Raw genomic sequence first — 25,338 nt, forward strand, 5'->3', positions numbered from 1 at the left:
TGTAGACAGCTCTTTCAGGATGTTTTGCTCTAAGTGGAAGCAGAAAAATGGGGTAGTAGTAGAAGAGAGATGATAGAAGCAGGAGAGGTTTTTAAAAGCAAAATGTATATAGATACAGAGTCAGTTGGATTAGGAATTCTGTACTGACAGAATGAGAGGTTCTTCTCTGATTTTATTTCCTCAGTAAAATTTAAAGTGTCTGTTAGTAGTGGGAGGGAACATTGCAGGTTAGAGGGAAGAGGTGAAGGTATGAAAAGAGGTAGATAATGTGGTAGAATTGTCAGGTAACAGTAAGGGAATGCAGTCAAGAGGTTTGGCTATATGGTTATGTTTTTCTCTAGTCATGTTCAGCTCTGTAGATGAAGAGCTAAATTTAGCCAAGACTGTGTTGGCAAGCAAATATAATCAAGTGGAAGAGGAGTGAGGGAAGGCTTATGCATATGAGTGTGTATAATAATGGACCGGGAAATGAGGAAAGGAAGGAATGAGTGAAGATTAGTGCAAAAGGTGGTAGGAATACCAAATTGTGGAGGTTTTAATGAAGTTGGAGAAGTGTTGGAAATGCAGTACTAGACAGGAGGAGTTGGAAGAAAAGGAAGTGGTGATGGGGTAAGTGGTGACTGAGATTATGGAGTGGCTGCAGTGTAGCTGAGGTAGACTGGAAGACAGGATCATTAGGGTGAGGTACTAACAAACTAAGTGATCAAAATATTGAAAGGATTATCTGAGTGGATATTGAAATCACTAACAAATTATGATGGTCTGTTTCTGTACCACTACTCCTAACAATGGGCCAGGAGCTATACAAATATGCTCCATGTTCAGAAAATGAAAGGGAGTGTTGAAGATGACTTGAAAGGGATGGGCTAGCAGGTATAGTTAGTTCAGTGGTATGGGTTTCAAAAGAAGCTGGTGGTTTTTAGGAAGGAGGAAGGAATACGGAGTTGGAACAGGCAGTGAGGATGGAGGAGTACATGTACCACCGAATGCCACCCTGAGGCCCAGTACTCTGTGGAGTTTAGGAAACAGGGTTACCTTCCAGGACAGCTGGGGTGATTTCAGTAAACATGCTGGGAGATGTCACCAGTGTCCCTGTGTTTGTGTTTAGTATGCCATTTCACATAGGAATATTTTTTAATAATTAAATTGAAAAAAGTTTTATTCATAATTATATACATAAAGTCTTTTTTAAATAAAATATGCTTTAAATGGAGATGAAAGCATTTAAAAATGTCCAAATCCCCAATTTTCAGGTGTATCGTGAAGATCACTGGTGACATGACAATATCATTTCCAAGCGGAATTATTAAAGTCTTCACTAGCAATCCGTCTCCAGCTGTGCTGTGCTTCAGGGTGAAAAACATCAGCAGACTAGAGCAAATTCTTCCAAATGCACAACTTGTGTTCAGGTTTGTACTTTTCTTTTGAAGGTGAAACTTCTTTTTAAGAATGTTATTTTCTTTTTTGAAGCTCTAATTATTTAATTTGAAGACAATACCAGAATTATTTTTATGATTGAACAGCCTTCTGCTGTCTTTGTTTTGTGTTTGATGGTAGAAGTAATTGCCGCGTCATTAAATTTTTCTCTACTGTCCATCTTCTCTCATCTCTCAGACAAGCTTCTATGATTTATTCTTCATCCCCCAACTTTAGCCTTCCCTCATCCCACCTTTTGGTTCCTTTCCTCTAGTTTTACCCAGATCACCAAATTATTGCACAGAGGCAAAGGAGAAAGGTAAGTCAAGTAGAGTAACAAACTTGTCTCTCACACATGCAGTGACCCATCACAGTGTGATTCGAACACAAAGGATTTCTGGATGAACATGCAGGCTGTTACTGTCTACCTCAAGAAACTGTCGGAGCAAAATCCAGCTGCTTCTTATTATAACGTAGATGTGCTAAAGTATCAGGTAAGTGTCCTATTTTTTTAAAAATCCTAAATTTAAAATACTAATAAAGGGAATATTATACATCATTAGATGAATAATAAATATGTCATGGCCAAGAGAGGTTCATTCAGGAATGCAAGGATATTTCAAAATCAGAAAGATCTATTAATAAGCCTATGGAGATTTTAACCAATTTAATCAAATTCACCATCTATTTCTGATTAAAATACTGAATAAATATAAATACATGCCTGTGTCCTTAACCTGAAAAGACCAGCAGCATCAGCCTTACAATATCTGAAGCAATCAAAATCAGGAATGGCAAAGTCAACCATTATTTCCGTTAGCATGTAAGATTTTTTGTATGTGTTAGCTCAGACAAGAGAATGAAATCATAATAGTACCTGTAATTAGTAATTTATTATATTTCTGGAAAACTCAAAATCGACTGAAAAACTACTTGATATAGAAGAACTTAGTGAAGTGGTCAGTTTAAAAATGCAGCCCTGAATGGCACGGACCAGAAGCATCGTCCTGCTGAGTGAAAAGTTACAGGTTCAATTCCTAGTCAGGGCACATGTCTGGGTTGTGAGCCCAGTCCCTGGTTGGGACACATGAGAAGCAACCAGTCTGTTTCTCTCTCTCTTTCCCCTCTCTAAAAATAAATAAATACAATCTTTTTTATAAGATTAATACAAAAATTAATAGCTTTCACCCTGACTAGTGTGACTTGGTTGGAGTGTTGTCCCACAACTGAACGGTAGCCGGTTTGATCCCTGGTCCAGGTGCCTACGATTCCCGGTCCCAACAGGTACAAAAAGGCAACCAATCAATGTTTTTCTCTTTACTGACTTGAATATAGTTAGGAAAGAATACCTTATTCATTCACAGGAAGACTCAAGTTGTAAAAAAGTTTAGCTCTTTCTAAATTCGTTTATTTAATGTAATATTTATCAGAAACCCAGTACAGGTGTTTACATATGTGTGTTTGGAGACCGTAATTTTTAAGTTCTCCAGAAGAATAAAATAAAATTTAGAATAAGTTAAATGTTTTAAATAGTAATGTGGAGTAATGTTTTAGTTTTAATGGGAAAATTATTATTATAAGGCAACACTATTTAAAATACTTTGCAACTGGCACAAAAGTACATGGCCAGATGAATGGGGGAAAAAATAATAGAGTATCTAGAAACAGATTTAAAAACAAGTGGAAAATTGTTTATATGACAAAGTAACATTTTAAGGCAATGGGGAAATGATGGATTTTCAATAAATGGTGCTGAGGCAGCAGGTTAGAGATTTGGGGAAAATTTAAGCTAAATCCCTAACTTATAACTTTAACCAAAATCAAATCCACATGTATCAAAGGTTTAATAATAAATGAAACCATAAAGAAAAACTGTAGGTGAATATATGTTTATTTATGGACATATGTGAATATAGAAGTATAATATCTATTTATTACAGTTTTTTAAAGATTTTATTTACTTTTAGAGAGGAGAAAGAGAGGGAGAGAAATATCAATGTGTGGTTGCCTCTCACACGTGCCTGCAGCTGGTGTCCTGGCCCACAACCCAGGAATTTGCCCCAACTGGGAATCGAACTGGCAACCCTTTTGTTTACAGGGCAGCATTCAATCTACTTAGCCACACCAGCCAGGGATTTATTACAGTTTTTAATCTTGATGTGTGGAAACCCTTTCTAAGAATGATATGAAACCCAGAAACCATGCAGGGAGAGAGTGAACTATTTGACTAAAGATAAATTTGTGTATAAAATATTTAGTTAAAACAAGCAAACCCTTAACAGAATCAGTATTTAATCTGAAGGAAAAGTATTTGTAATACATAAGTAGACCAAAAGGCTTACTCCAAAGAGCCCTTATAAATTAGTAAGTGAAAGTTGAATAATTCAGTAAACCTCTTACGGGAAAATGCTCCATGTCAGTGGAGATCAGAGCAGTGCATATTTAGACAACAGTGAGGCACTGTTCTAGCCCATCAGATTGACAAAAATAAAAAGACTGACGTATTAAAGAGAAGAGCTGTTGCTGGCCTGATGGTAGTGGGTTACCAGAACTCAACTAAAGTTAGTGCCACTAACGTTGTGATAGAGCCCCCCACTCTGTCTGACTGGCTTTAAAAAATAAATAAATAAAATAATTAAGACTATTTGATAATAGGAGTACAAGTTAATAGAATATCTTAGAAGGCAATTCTATTAGATTGTTGAAAAATGTAATTTTTCAAGATTTTATTTATTTATTTTTAGACAGAGGGGAAGGGAGAGAGAGAAACATCAATATGTGGTTGCCTCTCGTGCACCCCCAACTGGGGATCTGGCCCAAATCCCAAGCATATACCCTAACTGGGAATTGAACTGGCGGCCCTATGGTTCGCAGGCTCAATCCACTGAGCCACATTAGCCAGGGTTGAAAAATGTAACCTTTAATTAAACACCAGTTCCAGGAATCTGTTTTTTAGGGGGGAAATGTAGGGGAGGTAAGTTACAAAGGATATTCACTGCAGCCTGACTACACATTCACAGAGGAAGAGATTGGTTAAATGAATTATTATAACCATTAAAAAAAATGAGACAACTCCAGGTTTGCATATGCCTAAAAAGTCTGGAAGGATATGTACTATTTTGCTACCAGTGAGGAGTAAGAATGCCAAGGGATAAATTTCCTGTTGCATGTACTTCTGTATCGTTCGAATTTTTAGTAGGGTAATTTTATTAAAATGGCTTATGTTTCAACTATGGCCATACCACCCTGAATAGACAGAGGGGAAGGGATCTAAAATAACTTATGTTTCTAGAAAATACTTAAGGAGTAAAAAAGTGCCTCTGCCACTGAAGTTGGCTTAAAATTTATTCCAGGTATTCAGTGCTTGCTAATTGCTGGCAGTTGGATGGGGAGATAGTAAAAAGTATTGTGTGTTGGAAAAGTGTGTAGAGTAAGATAAAAAAAGTTGCATTTTCAATGTAAATTCAGACAGGATGATCAGAGTAGGTCTTAATTGAAAAGGAATCATTTGAGCCAAGGAACTGAAGAATTAGAATTGTAACATTTACTATGGGGTCATGTGATTGAAATCATATTATTTGAAGTTGCAAGTATTCTAATTCCAGGCTTGCAGAACTTAATGATAACTCATCTATTTTTTCTGTTTTAAATCTAAATTCTAATTTTAGGGGGAGAGAGAAACATTGATTTTGTTGTTCCACTTATTTATATTTATGTATTCACTGGTTGATTCTCATATGTGCCCTCGCCAGGGATCAAACCTATAACCTTGGCTGACAGGGATGACACTCTAACCAACTGAGCTTACCCAGCCAGGGCTAAATCTAAATTCTCATAATTCATTTAAAAAACTTAGAATTCTGTGTTGAATGTTGAGAGGTTTTCAAACATTACATGCATAAATAAGAATCATTTCCTAACATAGCTGAATTCTGGGCTCTGTACCTAAGTTGTTGAGTCAGACTTTGCATTTGGAGCCAAGAGAATGTGCATTTTTAAACAAGCACCAGGAAAATTTTGATGTAGGTAATTCCAGGTCCAAACTTTAGGAGTGGCTCCTACTACTTCCTGTTTTACTCTGGCAACAGACAGCTCCCTCATTTATTTTTGATTTTGTGAACTCCTGTGTTCAAGTATGCATGTCACTAACATAACTTCTTTACTTTTCAGGTCAAATAATTGTTTATTTTTCTCTTTAAAGGTATCATCAAATGGTATTCAGTCCACTCCTCTAAATCTTGCAACATATTGGAAATGTAGTGCTAGCACCACAGATCTTAGAGTGGATTATAAGTACAACCCAGAAGCTATGGTGGCACCGAGTGTGCTTTCTAACATACAGGTGGTGGTACCAGTGGATGGCGGCGTCACAAATATGCAGTCCCTTCCCCCTGCAATATGGTAAATTAAGTCGATTTCTGAATTCCTACTGAATTTGTGTTAACCTTCAACTTTTAGAACTTCAGTTATGAAAGTTATGTAAGTTTGAAAAATCTTAGTGCGTTTTCCCATAGAAACCATGCTATAAAAAAGATGTTCATTTTACTAGACAGGCCACATTAGCCTCAATCCAAAATAAATTAACTTTGCTATCATCAACCAGACTTGAATGCTTCAAGACAACTTTACCCTTAGGCAAATTACTTAGCCTCTCTAAACTTTTTTGGTTTTATTTTAAAAAGAAAGATTATAATAATTATTTTCTGGGTTTAATATAACATCTGGCATATCTATAGGAATACCTATCTGATTAGTGTTGGTTACTTTCATTTCTTAACTACCTTCCTTATCCTCTCTATTAATATTAGTATGGACTATAAGTAGTCTTAATATTTATCTCACCATTTAATAAAGTGTGTTTTTCTTGAATAATGAAGGAACTGAGCTTCCTATACATTCAATTTTTCTTTCTCTGACGGAAATGAGAAGAATTAACATAAATTGGTAAAAATTGCATTATTTGAGAAAGATATAATATATTTTATAATCACCAGGTGATACTATTGAAAGTAAATTTAGTACTATAGTTATTTCAGTGAAATATTTAAAATGCATTTATTTATTGAGGGCCTTCCATGTATAAGGTATATAATACTAGCCATTTAATCTGAAAATATATGTTATAGGAATGCAGAACAGATGAGGGCCTTTTGGAAACTATCTGGTGTTTCAGAAAAATCCGAAAATGGAGGTAAGTGTATGCTTTCTTTTTTTTTTTTTAATGTGAGGTCACTGAAAATGGACCTTTGAAGGCATGTCTATGGAAAGTTTTCTCCTGGAATTTCGTGCCTTCAGTTCTAGAATTGACCACTAGGTGGAAGTTAATACCTTAAATAAGAGTGGACCAGTTGAGATTCAGAATGCAGTTTCCCCCTGTAAATTGAGTGTGCTTTCTCTATTTAAAAAAAAAGTGTCTTTTGCTGTAACTTTATAAATGTTATGTAAAAGTTTCTTATGTTCACAGGCTGACATTAAGAGAAAATGCCTAATAAAGTAAATTTAAGAAGTAGAACATTAATTCCAGCCAGGGAACTTAATAATTGAAAGTGATTTAACATACTCTTTGCTCACCAATAAGGGAGTCCTCCTGGCCTCCCAGAGATCATGTAGAAGCTTTCAGACTTTACAAAGCCCCCTTGTGAGGTAAGGACAAAATAAATGGGACATGAAACTAAAGTTTTTATACTTAAGAAGAAATCAAAGAAGAAATCAACAAAACAAAAAGGCGGCCAACTAAGTGGGAGAAGATATTTGCAAACAATATCTCTGTTAAGAGGCTGATATCCAAAATATATAAAGTATTCAAATAACTCATCAACCCAAATCCAAGCATTCCAATTAAAAAATGAACAGAGGACCTGAACAGACACTTCCAAGAAAGCATGCAAATGGCCAACAGATAAATGAAAAGATGCTCAGCTTTACTAGCCTTAAGAGAAATTCAAATCAAGAGACTTCCGCCAAGATGGAGGCATAGGTGGAGATGCTGTGCCTTCTCACACAACCAAGTTTAGAGACAACTAAATAATAGCAACAGAAAACACAGCCAGAACACAGAAAATTGAACTTTTCAGAAGTCTGATAATAACAAATTCTTCAGCCTGACCGGTAAGAGGGGCGAAACCAGCAGCTGGCAGAGCGGGGTAGCACAGGAAAACTTGGGCAGACGGACTCGGGCTCGCGGAATCCAGGCGCAGGGTTGGACCTGGTGGGCAACTCAGCGAGCGACCGCAGGGAAACAGCGATGGGAGCAGGGCTGCGGGTTGACTGTGGTCGCGCATTTGTGCGCGGGTGGACAGGCGAGGGAGTGGGCGATTGGACCGGGACCCAGCAGGTCCCGCGGCAAGCGGCAGTGGAGGGTGCCGCCATTTCCCTGCTCTGACCCCACCTCCACATACAGTGTCATAACCCAGTGACTCTGAGTGGCGCAGCCCTGGTGAACCACCTGAGGCTCTGCTCGTCACCCAGCGGCTCGAAACAGCAGAGGGTGCGGCCATTTCCCCGCTCTGACCACGCCCCCACATACAGCATCACAACCCAGCGACCTGGGAGTCCACACCTCTGCTCCTCACACTTAAAGGGCACGAACAGACCAAAAATGGCTCAAGAAGATCTCAAAGCCCCAGAGCCTATAAATCTAAGCGATGAAGAAATAGCAAAACTCTCAGACGCACAGTTTAAAACACTGGTCATCAGGATCCTCACAGAATTGGTTGATTACAGCCACAAATTAGATATACATATGAAGGCGAAACTAATTGAAATGAATGGAATTACACAGGAAATCAATAGCAATGAAAAGGAAACTGGGACTCAAATCAATGGAGTGGACCAGAAGAAAGCAAATAATGGCCAAACAGAAAAGAGTCAAGAAACAAGAATTCAAAGAAATGAGGAGAGTCTTAGGAACCTCCAGGACATCTTTAAACGCTCTAACATCCGAATTATAGGGGTACCAGAAGGGGGAAAGGCACAGCCACCAGTGGAAAACTTATTTGAACAAATAATAAAGGAGAATTTCCCCAATCTGGCAAAAGCAATAGACTTCCAGGAAGCTCAGAGAGTACCAAAGAAGTTGGACCCAAGAAGGAACACACCAAGGCACATCGTAATTACATTAGCCAAGATTAAAATGAAGGAGAGAATCCTAGAAGCAGCAAGAGCTAAAGGGACAGTCACCTACAAAGGAGTTTCCATCAGACTGTCAGCAGATTTCTCAAAAGAGACCTTACAGGCAAGAAGGGGTGGGAAAGAAGTATTGCAAGTCATGAAATCTAAAGACCTACAACCAAGATTGCTCTATCCAGCAAAACTTTCTTAGAATGGAAGGACAGATAAAGTGCTTCTCAGATAAGGTCAAATTCAAGGAGTTATCACCACCAAGCCCTTATCATATGAAATGTTAAAGGGACTTACCTAAGAAAAAGAAGTTAAAAAAACATGAACAGTGAAAGGACAGCAAACTCACAGTTATTAACAACCACACCTAAAACAAAAGCAAACTAAAAGAACAGCTAGATCAGGAGCGGAACCACAGAAACGGAGATCACATGGAGAGTTAGCAACAGGGGAGTGGGAGGAGGAGAAGGTACAGAAAATAGATGGGGGGGGCAAGAATAGTAGGGGAAATATAGAATCTAAAGAACTTGAGACACATGGTCATAAACTAAAGGGGGGGTAATGGTGGGGACGGGGGTAAGGTGGAGGGGAATGAAGGGGGGAATAGAACAACTGTAATGGCATAATCAATAAAAATAAATTAATTTAAAAGAATTCAAATCAAAAGCACAATGAAATACCACTCTACGCCTGTTAGAGTGGCCAGTATCAACGACACAAGAAATAGCTGGTGTTGGAGAGGATGTGGAGGAAAAGGAATGCTCACATGCTGCTGGTAGGGAGGTGGACTGGTACAGCCACTGTGAGAACAGTGTGGTGGTTCCTCAGAAAATTAATAGAGCTGCCATATGACCCAGCAAGCCTTTCTTTGGGTGTGTACCCCGAAAGTTTGAAAACACTGATTTGTAAAGACACATGTGTGTGCCCGTATGTTCACTGCATCATTCAAGGTAACCAAGATATGGAACCAGCCTAAGTATCCTTCAGTGGATGATTAGATTTTTTTAGAAAGATGCGGTACATACATACAACAGAATACTAATAAGCCATAAAAAGGAAAACACTGCTATGTGGGACAATGTAGATGGATCCTCAAAGTATCATGCTCAGTGAAAATAAGACAGAAAAGGACAAGAACCATATGATTTCACTCATGTGGGATATTAAACAAAGTGACAAGTGAACAAACTCATAGACACAGGCCATTAGTATGGTGGTTACCAGAGGTGGAAAAAGGACAAAGAGGGTCAAATATATGGTGTGACAAGAGGAGACTAGACTGGGTGATAAGCACAATGCAATGTACAGATGATGTTACAGAATTGTATACTTCAAATTCAGTGTTATTAACCAATGTCACCCAATAAATTTTTAAAAATTTCTTCTACTTCATTTTCCTAAGAAAACCTTTCCTGATCATTAGTTTTATTAAACTAACCATAAATGACCTTCAATTCTTCAATTTTTTAAAGGATATGAAAGTTAATTGCCTCTTCTCCTCAAGTCTGCATCTGTGTTCTCAGAGCAAAGGAAAAGCCATTGCTGGCTTAGCACTCCTAGTATCTCCCTTAACTCCATTCAGAATATAATTCCCAGTACAGTCAAATCTTTAGCATTAACTACTTGCATTTTCTCTCAAAGGAGAATTATTCTGCCTTTTTTTTTTTAAATCCTCGCCCAAGGACATTTTTTTTTTCATTGCTTTTTGCAGAGAAAGGAAGGTAGAGAGAGAAATAATGATGAGGGAGAGAGAGAAATAATGATGTGGGAGAGAGAAGCATCAGTTGGTTGCCTCCTGTATGCACTGTGGCACTCCTGGACCGGGATGGAACCTGCGACCTTTTGGTTGCGGGACAACGCTCCCACCAGCTGAGCCACACTGTCCAGGACTATCCTGCTGTCTTTTAAATGCCTAATTAATTTCCAGTAACTTTTCCTATTGAGTAGGTTTTGCTGAGTTTTTTCTATTTTGAATATTTTAAGCATAACATGATCAAAACATAAAAACATTGCCAGTCGTCTTTTTCATATATATTTCTGCATAAAGGACCACGAACATACCTGTATTGCCTATTTATGCCTGCCATGTCGAATCTGACTTTTACTAGAGAACTACATGCTGTGAAATTACCAAGCTAATTTGCAGTTCCTTCCTTGTTGTTTGATACTTGAAGGATGTCTGTTTCCAGGTAGTCAATGGGACTGACGTTTCCTCTACCTGTATGGCTTTTGGGGAGACGAAACTGAAACTTGTAGCCGAAACTGGATATAAACCAGAAATCCTAGTTGAATTGGGGGCTTAAAACCAGTTAGCAAGGAATAAAAGGATGTATAATATTTTCCCATTTTATGGAACTGTACTATGGTAATTACTTACCAAAAAGGGAATTTGTTCTCTAAAATACAAAACTTCTAACCAGATATTTTAATAGTTCCCCTCTGCTATTCAGATATCAGGGTAGTCTATGTGAGGAAATGAAAAAGTCTTATAAGTGTGGTTCTGATTTGGTTGGTCAGCGTTTAAAAAGAAATACCCAAATTAGAGTACTGTAAAATAGGAATTTCTTTCTATTTTGGTTCCATGCCCAGAAGAGGGACAGGAAGTAATTCTAAAGTTTAAGGATTGCCAAGGTGGCTGCTCCTGGGCTGTGGTGGAACTTTCACAGGATTGAATTGCAAATCAGAAATTGTACAAGTTTAGCCCTGGCTGGTGTGGCTCAGTGGATTGAGCACAGGCCTGTGAACCACATCCTTACCTGTTCAATTCCCAGTCAGGGCACATGCCTGGGTTGTAAGCCAGGTCTCCAGTTGGGGGGCATGTGAGGGGCAACCACACACTGATGTTTCTCTCCCTGTCTTCTTCCCTTCTCCTCTCTCTAAAAAAAAAAAAGTTCTTTTTTAATTTAAAGAAAGATTAATAAAATTTTTTTTAAAAGAATTGTGCAAGTTTAAAGAGGGCTTGGACATTGGTGAAGAATTAGGCAGCACTTTATCTCCCCTGCTGACACAGTAGTATGGGGTGGATCAGTGTTAAGATAGCTTCTTCCAGGTTTTCTCTATAATGTTTAATTTCTGTGCAAGGAATTGTAGAATGTGCAAGGAACTGTATACTTTCCCCAACCAGAAACCTAGTAACCTAGTAACTCCTTTCACACCCCTTGATTTCAGCTCCTAAAAACATATCAAATGCATTCCCTTTTTTCCTTAACCTAGTTCAGATGCCCTGTTTCTGTCACCTAGAGCCCTAGACTATTTTGTTGACTTACAGTTGGTTTCCATACCATGCATCTTGGGCCTCTCCTCCCTTCCGAAACATTAATCTGAAATGTTTTAATCTTCCTTACCTTTGGTGGCCCCACAGGGTAATTTCTTATCTCGGCCTGTAGAGCTTGTTCCTTGCTGCCACTCCAGTCTCATCTTCTACCACTCTCCTCCTGTTCTCCAGCCTTCCTGGTACAGAGGCAGTTCCCTTAACGCATCATGCTCTCGCCAGTCTCCCATCTCTGTAGCTGTAGTTCCTTCTGCCTGAAATACACACGGTCACCCCCACCACCATTTTATGTGCTTTTGTGTCCCATGGCTTCTGACAACTTTTTTTACAGTATTTGTCATCTTCATCATAATTATTTGGTTTACTGTTTCTGCCATGCTGTTAGGCATGAGGTGTGTTGAATAAATGGTTATAGCAAAAAGAAAGTACTTCTACAACACCTATTTTGCATGTTAGACCAGTTAATTTTTTATTCTCACTTGACACATTTATTGATTTTAGAGCGATGGGGAGAAGCATCAGTGTGAGAGGGAAGCATCAATTGGCTGCCTCTTGCCTGTGCCCTGACTGGGGACGGAACCCACAGGCTAGGTGTGTGTCCTGACCGGGAATCTGTCCTATGACCTTTTGGTTTATGGAATGACATCCAGCCAGCTGAGCCACGCTGGGCCAGGGCTAGATCAGTTAAATTTTTTAAAAAGAGAGGTAAATAGAAAATAGTAATGTTGATAGAGCTCTTCTCAGTCTTAGCCATCTTTTCCTTTTCCCTCTCCCACCCCCATTATATAAAATACAGCATTTGTTTCATTTTTTTTTTTAAGATTTTATCTTTTAGAGGGGAAGGGAAGGAGAGAGGGAGAGAAACATCAATGTATGGTTGCCTCTTGTGTGTCCCCCGCTGGGAACTGGCCTGCAACCCAGGCATGTGCCCTGACTGGGAATCGAACCGTGGTTGCTTGATTCCCAGGCCCCACACTCAATCCACTGAGCTACACCAGCCAGGGTCGCATTCATTTCATTTTGATTTTATTCCTACTCACATTCCTCCTGGTGCTTCCCTTTGACTGCCCTCACTGACTTCTCTTTTGGCTCACTTTCTGCATGCGCATATAGCATGGGGATCTCCATAGTAAACGCCTTTGATCTTTGTACAGTGTCTCACATCAAAGAGAAGCATGGATGAAGATTATTTACTTAATGAAAATTTAGGTTCACTGAATAAAGTCTGATTTAGAAATAGGATCATGATTCGTTTACTGCACATGTCATGAATTTGGCATAGGACTGATAATAGTTTAGCTTATCATTGTTCTCATTTGATTTTTTTTTGTATGAAGTGTATGTTACCCTGTGTAAATTCTTTTTTCCCCCCCTTACAGGTTCTGGGTCTCTCCGAGCAAAATTTGATCTTTCAGAAGGACCCAGTAAACCCACAACACTTGCAGTGCAGTTTCTCAGTGAAGGAAGCACCCTCTCAGGAGTGGATGTTGAACTTGTAGGCACTGGCTATAGACTTTCCCTAGTGAAGAAGCGGTTTGCCACTGGTAAGTTGGGAGATTTTCATGTGTACGGGAAACATTTGTGTTCTAAAGGCATGGAAGTTTTTTCTTTGACCTTTGGAATAAGGTGCCAGGCAGAGACACGCCTGGGAAAGAATATCCATGGTCACTGTAGCTGAACACCTGTGATCTGATTATAATGTAGTGTAAACAGCAGATGGGAACTGGGGTCCTGTATCTTCCACCACAGTGAAAATGTCCTTTGAGTTCATCTGCAGTTGTAATTGCAAAGCTCTACTTGGTGTTTTTCAGGCCGATACCTGGCGGATTGTTGATGGACCGAGCAAAGTGGTTGGCTCGAGGGAGTAGTACACCTGCCATTCTGCATTATCTGTTCTTTCCAAACACTATTCTAACTTATGTCTTTAAGACTTAGACATATTTGAAAGCTGACTGTAAATGTTAAGTTGCACCTTCAAAGTGAGTCATCAGAAGAAATAGCACTGAAATGGTTTTCAACGCTGTAAACGATGAACTGCAATATTCAGGAAGCACATTGATTCAGATTCTCAGTAAAAAGTTTTCATAGGCTGAAATTTTAAATTATCTTTAATATCTATTCTGAAAAACGGGGTTATAGTGTAATATCAAGCCTAAATTTTCAGGAGAGCAAGCACAAAGTAATTTAGCTTTCCATAAGATTTTAGAGGCAGAGATAGCTTTGACATTTTGTAAATTTGATATTGAATGGATTCTAAGTTTTGGATAATGTTAATTTAGAACACTCAATCAAATTGAGTTATGTGCCATAAAGTAATCAGACCAGAGTCCAAGTTGTATGCAGAAAAATTTTATCATTTGATTTTTATAAACATATAACTGTAAATGGTGTTTTATATGATTTTTTAATCCTCAAGTGCAATGTGTTTTAAAATAAGCTTGCAAAAGACAGAAATTTACTTCTGCAGTTAACTTTATAGAAGTTGTGATTGTTTTGATGAATTAATGCTGTAGATTTAATTTATTTTTATATGGATTGCATAATGTGTGCCTTTTAAAACAATAACAAAAACCAGAAGTGTGCCTATCCGGTTTGTGTTCATAAATGTGCCTCACTTTTTTCCTCACAGTCTGGATCTTCTAGTCATAATCTTGTGGTGGTCAAGCATATTACAGGATAATTGCAGGTGTTGTAAATAACTTCGGCTGGAATTGGGAAGGGAATTCGGAATAACTAAAGGATAATTGATACTTAAGAACCCTGGCTCACTTCTTCAGTGAAACACTGTAGCCACTAGAAAGAGAAAGAGCTACCTAATGGCTTAAGTTTACAGGGGGAAAAATTACCTTCAGCTTTTTGATCTTAACTTTATCAAAAGTGTGTAAATCTTAAACTCTGAAAAACTATAATGGTAAATTGGTAACTAGTATTTTAACTCTCAATTTAACATTTTCCTCCACTCCATTTATCATTGGAAATTTATTTCTTGAATGTGTTGTGAGCATGCATTTTGTAGTATTTTTGTGAGGAACATATATTATTAGAGAAGATTAGTTCTGGCATTAGAGAAGTCTGCCATTTGTTTTAATTTGAACAATTGGAAAAATTGCCAATTTGTATGTTTTCAAAGTGATGGGTTGGTTAAACATTTCTTAAACTAATAATTAAATAGTAAAAAGCCTAACTTTATAGCTAATCTTAATTAATTGAAGGAATTAAATGTTTTGGACAAGGTTTCATAGAATCTACAAATGGTAATTTTATTTATGAGGATAAATACCAGTTGTCCTGCATTTTGCATAGAAGTGATAAATTGTATTATATATGATAATTTATATAAAACCACTAACTGTTCTGTTAAGCTTTATGGAAAGTAAAACTCCTACTAGACATTTATGTAACATGTTGCCATACTAAATACAGCAGAAAATCTACTTGTTAGCAATGTATATAACACAATATGTGCTTTTTTAATATATTCAGTGTTAGCCCAATTCTAAAATTAGATTTGACTAAAGTAATACAGGAGACAATTTGCTAAAATGTCCATCTTTACTAAATAGTGAACAAAATTAGAAATTCCAACTCTTATATTGTGCTGATTTAAATGCCAATTACAGTCCCTTACTGAAAACTTAACTGTAACTGCATAGCAGTCAAATTTTTATTGATCGGTTAATATTTTATTATGGGAATTCAGACACCATTATACTTACAATGTTTGTTTTTAATCAAGTATTACCTAAAAATGTACAAATTAGTGAAGTGGTTTAACTTCTGCACTTTCTTAATCACCACAGTCTTCATACCAGGTGTCAATACATAGATTTATATTGGGTAAAGGTTACAATTTTGAAGCCATATGTTTATATTGACATGTTTTGTTTTGTTTTTTCATTTAAAAACCCATTAATGTTGTAAAAAAAAAAGAGACCAGTAGATTTTCAAAGGGAAATGTGTTTAGCAAGCTGGTTCTTGCTTATGTATAGTGATTAAATGTTGTAGCTGTCTCTTTAACCAAGAATTTGTAAACACAGAACTCTAACAAATGTGAGTTTTTAAGAATTATTTACTACTTTGAGTTGTAATTACAACAATGCAAATCTATCTTACAAAATTTTGTAAATATTTTTGATTTTTTCATAAAATGTAAATTTTACATAAAAGTTGTACCATTAATAAACATGTAATATATAATTTATCAGCTAGTTTCTGTGACTTTGTGCTCCTGTTGACAGGAGCAGCCGCGTCACAGATGCTGGGACGCCACCAGCTGGGTGAGGAAGGCGTGATTGGTCTTGAGCTTTGGATCATGGCCAGGCATACAGCCCACGCATTATTATCTAAAATTAACAGCCCTCGCCATGACTATTTCAGGTTTTATTCTAGCACTTGACCTTAACCTTGTTACATAAAACTATTTTACACTGGCCTTTCAGCAAGCCAAAAATCAGAATCATTATCATTAGACTTAAATAGAAAACAGATTATCAGAATCCATTTTCAAAACAAAAGCCTCAACACTAATCTCTGACCCAAAAGGCCTTATTATATTTTTCTTTCTTCATTACATTAACCCTTAGCCTGTTCCTATTTAATTTCCACAAGCAACCTCTGATGCAGCCAAGACACCAGTAAGTATCGATGAGCCAGTCACTACCACCAGCAAAATCCCAACTCCATTAAAAGCTCCAGGATCTCTGGTGTCATAAATTACTCATCTCATAATCCATTACATTTAAATACAGTCTTTACCTCATCATCAAAATATGTAAAACTATTATAGCCTCTATCAAAAACCCCAAATGAAATAGTCCAGTTATATTAGAAACTCAAAATTCAGGATATTCCTCAGTAGTTATAGCTGTTGTGTAACCAGAAACTACCAACATTGCCCCCCAAATAAATTTAAAAACTAATAAACCTAAAAAAAGATCCACCAAAATTAAAATACTGTAACCAGTTCCAGTTATAGCCATCCCTAAACCACTATGAGTCTTGAAGAGAAACTTAAAAAACTTACATAATTAAAATACAACATATGTTCTCACATGGAATTTAATCAACTAGTGATGTCATGAAAAATAATTGCATTTCAACTGTAAAAATACTAATGACAAATACCTGTAAATCCCACCCACTAATTAAAACTATTAGTAACTCATTCATTGATTTACCAGCCCATTAAATAGTTCATCATGATGAAATTTTGGCTCCCTTTTAGGAATCTGCTTGATTTTACAAATACACTTATACATCACATATAATAACTGCCTTCTGCTCCATAACCCACATCTGCTGAAACATGAACCACAAATGAATTACTCAGGACTCACACACCAGTGGGGCCTTGGTAGTCTTGATTTGCTTATTCATTCAAGTAGGATGAGGCCTATGTTACGGATTTTATACCTCCCTAGATATATGAAATACCGGCATCATCCTATTCACAGTAATAGCTGTAGCACTTACAGACTAGATTCTAGCATGAGGCCTTCTGAGGAGCAGCAGTTATCAGAAATCTCGCAGCCATTCTCTGCATTGGCACTAGACTAGTCAGATGGACCTGAGGAAGAGTCTCAGCTGACAGAGCTGTACTCCCCCGATGCTTCCATCTTCTACTTCATTCTCCCATTTGTTATTTCAGGCCTAGTAATTATTCACCTACTATTTCTTTATGAAACAAGATCAAACAATTCATCAGGAATTTCATCTGACAGACAAAATTCCATTTCACCCTTACTATGCAATCAAGAATGTTCCGGGACTTTTTATTCTGCACTTAGCTATACTAATCCTGTTATCACTCATTCTTCTAGGAGCTCCAGACAGTTGCACACAGCTAATCCTCTTTTTTTTTTTTTTTGGTAAAGATTTTATTTATTTGTCTTTAGAGGGGAAGGGAAGGAGATAGGGAGAGAAATATCAATGTATGGTTGCCTCTCGTGTGTCCCCTGCTGGGAACTGGCCTGCAACCCAGGCATGTGCCCTGACTGGGAATCGAACTGCGATCATGTGGTTCGCAGGCCCGTGCTCAATCCACTGAGCTACACCAGCCAGGTCAAGTCCTCTTAATACTCCACCACACCTTAGACCAGAGTGATACTTCCTATTTGCATAAGCAGTCTTATCCATCTCCAGTACATTAGGTGGCATATTAGCTCTAATTGTCTCTATTCTAATTCTAGCAATTATCCCAATACCTCTTACATCCGAACCACAAAGCATAATATTCTGACGCCTCATAGCAGACCTACTAGCATTAACATGAATGGGAAGACAACCAGTTGACAACCCATTTATCATCATTGCATCAGTCTTGCATTTTCTAATTCTTATACTTACACCAACTCACAAGCTTAATCGAAAATAATCTTCTAGGCCCTGGCCAGGTAGCTCAGTTGGTTAGAGTGTCATCCTGATACACCAAGATAGCAGGTTCAATCCCCGGTCAGGACACATACAAGAAGCAACGGATGAATGCATAAATAATTGGAACAACAATGTTTCTCCCTCTCTCTCTCTCTCTCAAATTAATAAAAATTATCATCTTCTAAAGTGAAGAATCTTTGTAGTATATTTATTACTTTGGACATGTAAACCAGGGAAGGTAAAAAGCCTCCCTAGGTCATCAAAGAAGAAGCTCCAGCTCCACTATCAGCAACCAAAACTGAAATTCTACTTAAACTATTCCCTGAGAGTTGCTTGTGAAGAGAAACATTGTCACGTGCTATGTCAGTATTAAAAACAAATGAGCTCTGGCTGGTGTGGCTCAGTGGAATGAGTGCCAGCCTGCAAACCAAAGGGTCACTGGTATGATTCCCAGTCAGGGCACATGCCTGCATTGTGGGCCAGGTCCCCAGTGGGAGCGCATGAGAGGCAACCACACACTGATGTTTCTCTCCCTCTTTCTCCCTACTTTCCCCTCCCTAAAACTAAGTTAACTCCTAAAAATTAACATTCTAGACTATTCCATTACTATGTAATACATGTATTAAGTTGCCTACCTCATTGCAATGTATTAACACCTACATGCTTGATCTGCACAACATATACAATATAGAATCATATATCAACTATTTAGTCCATGGACATAAGCAAGCACATCAAACTACGATTACATAACAGGATGGTTCATTGTACATAAAATTCCCTTTCATGAGTCTATTTGTAAACTATAGAGGTAATCGACACTACACAGAACATATTTTTGTGGCCTAAAACAACAAGCACTTAAATTCGATGGGTATTTTAAATTGAGTTTATTGGGATAACCTTTGTTAATAAGATTATGTGAGTTTCAAAGTGTCCAATATAGTACAGCACCTGTATATTGTACTGTGCACTGACCACCCCAAATTTAGTCTCCTTTCACCATGTTTGACCCCCTCACAGAGAACATAAATACCGATACTGATCGTCCATACCCTGTTATGTCATGCCAGTCACCATGCTTAGACGACTTTCCTTAGTCATCAGCTGCAGGAACCCAGCGATGCGTCCACAAATGTGCCCCCTTCTCACTCCAGGCTCATAACATGGGGTTTTCTAGAATTGAACTGTATCTGGTGTCTGGTTCTTACTTCATGACCATCTCACTTAGAATCACCCACTCTGACCTGTTAAATAAGACATTTTGGTGGACTAATCAGCCCATGCTCATGTTCAGATAAAGGCACCTGAATTATCATACATTTGGTATTTTGTAATTAGGGGGAGATGCTATGACTCATCTGTAGCCAACTGACACTTGAATACAGTCAAGCAACTGGCAGTTAGGCTTCTGTTGAACAGTATTTACCTTTGCCAACATCAGCCAAAAGATGTTATTTAGTCAGTGCTTACAGGACGTAAGAGAATTTTACATGTGTAGTAAATAGTCCCTCCTTATCCAGGTGCGTTATGGTCCAAGACCCCCGCAGATGCCTGAAATTGCAAATAGTACTGAACCCTATATATACTGTTTTTCCTACACATACGTATCTATGATAAAGTTTAATTTATCAATTAAACACTGTAAGAGATTAACAACAACAATAATAGAACAATTATAAAATATACTGCGAAAAGTTATAAATTACTTTGGTGCCTTTATTAAATAAAATATTGAACAAGGTACCACATACTACGAGCTGTTCTGATCACTGAGATGGCTGCTGTGTGACTCAAAGCCAAGCAGTTTATATGGCGTGGGTGTGCTGAGTGGGTGGGTGAGTCAAGTCTGGGGTGGAACATGGTGGTGGGACAGTGTGAGATTTTTTTTTATGTTCCTCAGAATAGCACACAACCTAAAACAAAAATTGTTTATTTCGGGAATTTCTCATTTAATATTTTCAGTTGATCACAGGTAACAGACCACAGAAAGCAAAGTCATGGATAAGGGGGACTATAGTACATGTACATAAGTGTTTGCCAAGTAAAAATTAACTTAGCAAACCTCCCTTATCCCCTGGAGACCTCAAACTATATACATTTATTAAACAGTCTTGGCAAATGCCCAAAACAAGATTACAACAGTACATAAAAGCTTACCCCATTCTATTATAAGTATCTAAGTTACAAATTAAACTGAGACCTATTTTAGCCAAGATCCTTAACTAAATAAAAATTTACAACACTAAAATTGTCACTTTTAAATCTATGGTCTAGAAAAACTTATTCCCCAGTAGTTGAAAATACTTCCACTAACAACTCACATGCAATTTAGAGTCACATTTCAATGGACAGGGAGCCGCGTGATCTATTGGTTAATGTAGCTTCATAGATAAAGGCACTGAATTGCCAACATGAGTTTTTCTCATTCCACAAACAGGTTTGGTCCAGCCCTGTTGTTAATTCTTAATTACACATGCACGTGTCTGCATCCCAGTGAGAAGGGTCTCTACATCACCAGTGATTAAAAGGAGCAGGCATCAAGCATATTAGCAAATAGCCCATTTCACTTTCCTTAACGGCACCCCCCACCAGAAACAGCAGTGATAAAAATTAAACCATGAACTGAAGTTTCACTAAGTTAAACTTAATAGGGGTTGTCTGTTTTGCACCAGCCTCCAGTCATCCAATTAACCAATTATTAGCCCTGGCTGGTGTAGCTCAGTGGATTGAGCGCAGGCATGCGAACCAGAGTATGGAGATTCGATTCCTAGTCAGGACATGTTGCCTGGGTTGCAAGCCAGTTCCCAGCAGGGGGCGCACGAGAGGCAATCATACATTGATATTTCTCTCCCTCTCTCCTTCCCTTCCCCTCTAAAGATAAATAAATAAAATCTTAAAAGATTTTTAGCATAAAGTGTGTCAAAGTTTTTCATTAAAAAGTTAAGTTTTAATTAGGCTGTAAAAAGCTATGGCTAAAAAAAAAATTATGAAAGTGACTGTTACTCCTACTTACCTGATAGGTAGGTAGGAGTCAGACTAGGATTAGGTGCCCCTGCTCTGCTTTAGTCTTTTTTTTTTTGCTCTGCTTTAGTCTAAACCCAAACAGTTACTGTAACAAAATTACTTACCAGAGCACTACTAGCAAATGCCTGCAACTCAAAGAACTTGATGGTGCTTTATACCACTCCACATAAAGCCCAAAAAACCTCACTAATCCTTGCTAATACAGCCTACCTACCGTGCTCTTCGGCAAAGCCTAACAAGTTACCTGAGGGATAGCAGGGCACTCCTATTCAAGAGTTTGTATCAGTAATAATAGGGTTTATGACCTCGGTGTTGGATTAGGACATCCCAGGGGTGTAACTACTCTGCATGGTTCACTTGTTCAGTGATTAAACTTTTTCGAGACCTGAGTTCGGACCACAGTAATCTAGGTCAGTTTCTGTTTTTCTTTTTCATAGTATGAAAAGCACAAGAAATGATGCTACTTTACAAAAGCACCTTCAAATTAATAGATGATATAATCAATCTAACCTATACCAATGCTGCCCAAGAATAGGGTTTGTAGAATATCAGAGCTTGGTAATAGCATAAAAACTTAAACCTTTATAATCAGAGGTTCGGCTTTTCTCCTTAACAATGTTTATAGGTAACCTTCATTTATTAATTATTCCCATTTGACTCATCGTGACGTTCTTTATTACTACATAGCACCAACTGAATGAAAAGCCCTAGGCTATATTCAACTCTGTAAAGGACCAAAGCCTGTTCCAACCCATGGTTGATGCCATCAAGCCATTAAAGAGCCATTACAACCATTAATGTCATCAAGATGTTTATTACTGCAGCAGTCCTCACCCTCACTGAGGCCCTGGCACTGTGAATTCCAAACCCATACCATATCCATTAAACATAAACCCAGGTGCACTATTCTTTGGTTGGTTGAGCTTTAATTCAAAATATGACTGTGTCTCCACAAGGAGTAGCACAATTTCATATGAAGTAGCACTAGCAATCATTCTATTATAAATTCACCTCAACATTAAGTCACTATCAAGAATACTTATGAATAATTTTTCTATCTTAACCCCCTCACCATAAAACGGTTTATCTCAGACCAGAAACACAGCCAAGCTCCACCGGGCCCAGCAGGAGGAGGAGCACAACTCATTTTTAGCTGCCACACTGTGTGCGCAGCAGGCCCACTGGCCCTGCACTTCCCTGCAGAACATGCCAACACGATCGTCATTATTACAACAATGTTACCCCAGGAGCACTTTCTACCCTCCGAATAGCAGAACTAGAGTCCATTTTGTTATCAAAACTTTGTCCAAGAATCTCAGTATCTCCTGTGAATTTACACATCTGTGAAGAATTTTCCTAACTTTAACACTAGCTCTTTGCATATGACATGTATCATTTATTATACCAATCATCTCACCACACACAAAAGAAATGTCTTAAAAGAGTTACTTTGATAGAGTAAATTATAGATGTTTCGATCCTCTTGTTTCTAGAATTACAGGGATAGAACGCACTCTTAAGAATTTAGAAAAGAATCTGTAGGACCACATCATACCCCCTCCAGCAAGGTCGGCCACGGGCGCCATCGGGCCCGGACCCCCAGAGTGCCGGTGTATACTCTTCCTGTGCCGGCAAATCTCCTTATTTTTCTATTACTGTCATTTCAGGAACTATGGTTGTTACATTAAACTCACAGTGATTAATAATCTGAACCAGCTTTGAAGTAAACGTATTAGTTGTTATTCCATATTTAACAAATTTGACCCACAAGCCATGAGAGCTTTCACTAAATATGTTACTCAAGCCACTAGATCTGCGCTTTCAGTAACAGCTGGTGTAGCCCTGGCCAGGCGGCTCTGTCGGGTGGGAGTCGCCCCGCACACCAGAAAGTTGCAGGTTTGCTCCCCAGTCTGGGCATGTCTGGGAGGCAACCAGCCGATGTTTCTCACATCAATGTCTCCCCCACCCCTCGCTCCATCCATCCATCTCTTTCTGTCTTTAAGATTTTACTTATTTATTTATGTTTGGAGAGAGGGGAAGGACAGAGAGAGTTAGAGAAACATCAGTGTATGGTTGCCTCTCATGTGGTCCCCACTGGGGACCTGGCGTGCAACCCAGGCATGTGCCCTGACCAGGAATCAAACCAGCGACCCTTTGGTTCGCAGCTCGTACTCAATCCACTGAGCTACACCAGCCAGGGCCCCTTTCTGTCTTTCTAAATCAAGGAGTGTGTTCTCAGGTGAGGATTAAAATAATAATAGCTACTATTATTAATCTAATGTATTCTGCCCAGTGACAGTAGCTCTCATCATAAAACTTGGACTTTCCCTTTTCTACCTTTGCCCAAACTTACAGAAGCTACTCCACTAACACCTGCCTAATTTTAACACTATGACGGAACACGCACCACTATCAATCTTATAGCAAATTTCATCATCCACTAATGTAAACACGCTGCTAATTACAGCTATTTTATATATCATAGTAGGAGATTGGGGAGGACTCAACCAAACCCAACTATAAAAAATCAGCCTATTCATCAATTGCTCATATAGGTTGAGTAATACCTATTATAATTTATAATACAACTATAATAATTATAAACTCATTTATATCATAACTTATTACAATTATTTATATAAAATTCAGATACCACTTTCACTCTCCCTGTATATGAAACAAAAATACCTTAATTGCTATTTTTATTCTCCCTATTGTAGGGGTATTAAACTGATTTTCACCAGGGGCCACATTAAACCTTGCAGTTGCCTTCAAAGGGCCGAAATCATTTTAGGACTGTGTAAATGTAACTATTCCTTAACTGTTAAGGAGTTGAAATCACATCCTGCCCTTTGAAGGCAAACCTCAAGGCTGATGTGGCCCCTGGTAAAAATGAGTTTGCCAACCCTGCCCTTATTATATTATTAGGAGGCTTCCCACCAGGGGATTCAGGGGGATTTATCTGAATGGATGAGTATTCATGAAATAACAAAAAAGGCCCTGGCTGGTGTGGCTCAGTGGATTGATTGCTGGCCTATGAACCAAAGTGTCACCAGTTCAATTCCTGGTCAGGGCACATGCCTGGGTTGCAGGCCAGGTCCTCAGCTGAGGGTATACAGGAGGCAACCACACATTGATATTTCTCTCCCTCTCTTTCTTCCTCCCTTCTCTTTAAACATAAATAAAATCTTTAAAGAGAAAAAAAGAAAGGAAGTGATAATCACCAAGATCTTGACCTGGGTCATTCCTGACTTTGCTCCCCCTCACCAGAACAACTCACAGCTATGAATGAACCAACCACTACTGAGAGAATCCTGGAACTAGGGGGTAAGGCTGAGGCATCCCTCTACCCCACAGAGACCAAGAGAGGCCGTGTTAGAAGATTAAGAGGAACAAGCTACACACTGACTGCTTTGCCGCCCTGACTGGTGCAGCACCATCCCAAGAGGTATCCCCTGAGCCAGTGGTACCTCCAGTGGGAAGAGAGAGCCCAGGGGTGACATTCACCCTCTCCCCAGCATTGTGGGTTGCTCCATGGAATCCCTTACTATGGTTTCACCCAATGAGGATAGCAGAGGAATCTATGGGGCTCAACCATTTGGAGTCAACTGAGACCACGCAGGGAGGGGCTTCCAACAATCAGTACTTGGGTCTTGGTGGCCCAAGTTCCTACCTGCAGAACTGAAGTAGTAATCCCAAACTATGGCTTTGCTCATCTGCAGAGCCAGGCCGTGGCACATGGGGAATTTGGCAGGGTGCAGGTCTGCTTAACTTGGCTTCCCAAATGAGGAGTTTTGTCAGATCTAGAGCCTGGGCTGCCTACGCCCAGGGAGAAGAGCTAAACCATAGACCTACCTGCAGCTATGGCTCCTGGCCCCATTCAACCAGAAAGCCTGTTTGGGGAAAATGTGGGAGTTGCCTGGAACAGACCCTCCCAGGCCCACCCAAGCAGGAACCAGACATATAAACTCACCCACTGCAGAAGATGGCCCCCAGCTAGGTGGGAGAGAACACCCAGAAGCTGTGTAACTCAGCAACTCTCCAGCCAAGAGGAAGACAGACAGAGCTTATTACACCCGCTGTGAGCAAAGTCAGTGGCCCTCTTTGGCCAGGGAACTTGGGACGCAGTTGGC

General features: G+C 38.8%; 1 protein-coding gene across 2 annotated transcripts in view; it reads left to right on the plus strand.

Moving 5' to 3' along the window:
* The window catches only part of FCHO2 (FCH and mu domain containing endocytic adaptor 2), a 125,398-nt gene extending 109,391 nt beyond the window's left edge, over positions 1 to 16,007 (plus strand). For both annotated transcript variants that reach the window (XM_053657232.1, XM_053657231.1), the window contains 6 exons: positions 1,254 to 1,409; positions 1,778 to 1,910; positions 5,618 to 5,817; positions 6,543 to 6,607; positions 13,186 to 13,350; positions 13,618 to 16,007. In XM_053657232.1, the coding sequence (XP_053513207.1) occupies positions 1,254 to 1,409; positions 1,778 to 1,910; positions 5,618 to 5,817; positions 6,543 to 6,607; positions 13,186 to 13,350; positions 13,618 to 13,640 (742 nt within the window). In that variant the 3' untranslated portion in view covers positions 13,641 to 16,007. The remainder of the gene's footprint in view (positions 1 to 1,253; positions 1,410 to 1,777; positions 1,911 to 5,617; positions 5,818 to 6,542; positions 6,608 to 13,185; positions 13,351 to 13,617) is intronic.
* Positions 16,008 to 25,338: the final 9,331 nt, after the last annotated feature.

Source organism: Artibeus jamaicensis, unplaced genomic scaffold (genome assembly GCF_021234435.1).
Source record: "Artibeus jamaicensis isolate MK-2021 breed Jamaican fruit bat unplaced genomic scaffold, CSHL_Jam_final scaffold_369, whole genome shotgun sequence".
Taxonomy (NCBI): Eukaryota; Metazoa; Chordata; class Mammalia; order Chiroptera; family Phyllostomidae; genus Artibeus; species Artibeus jamaicensis.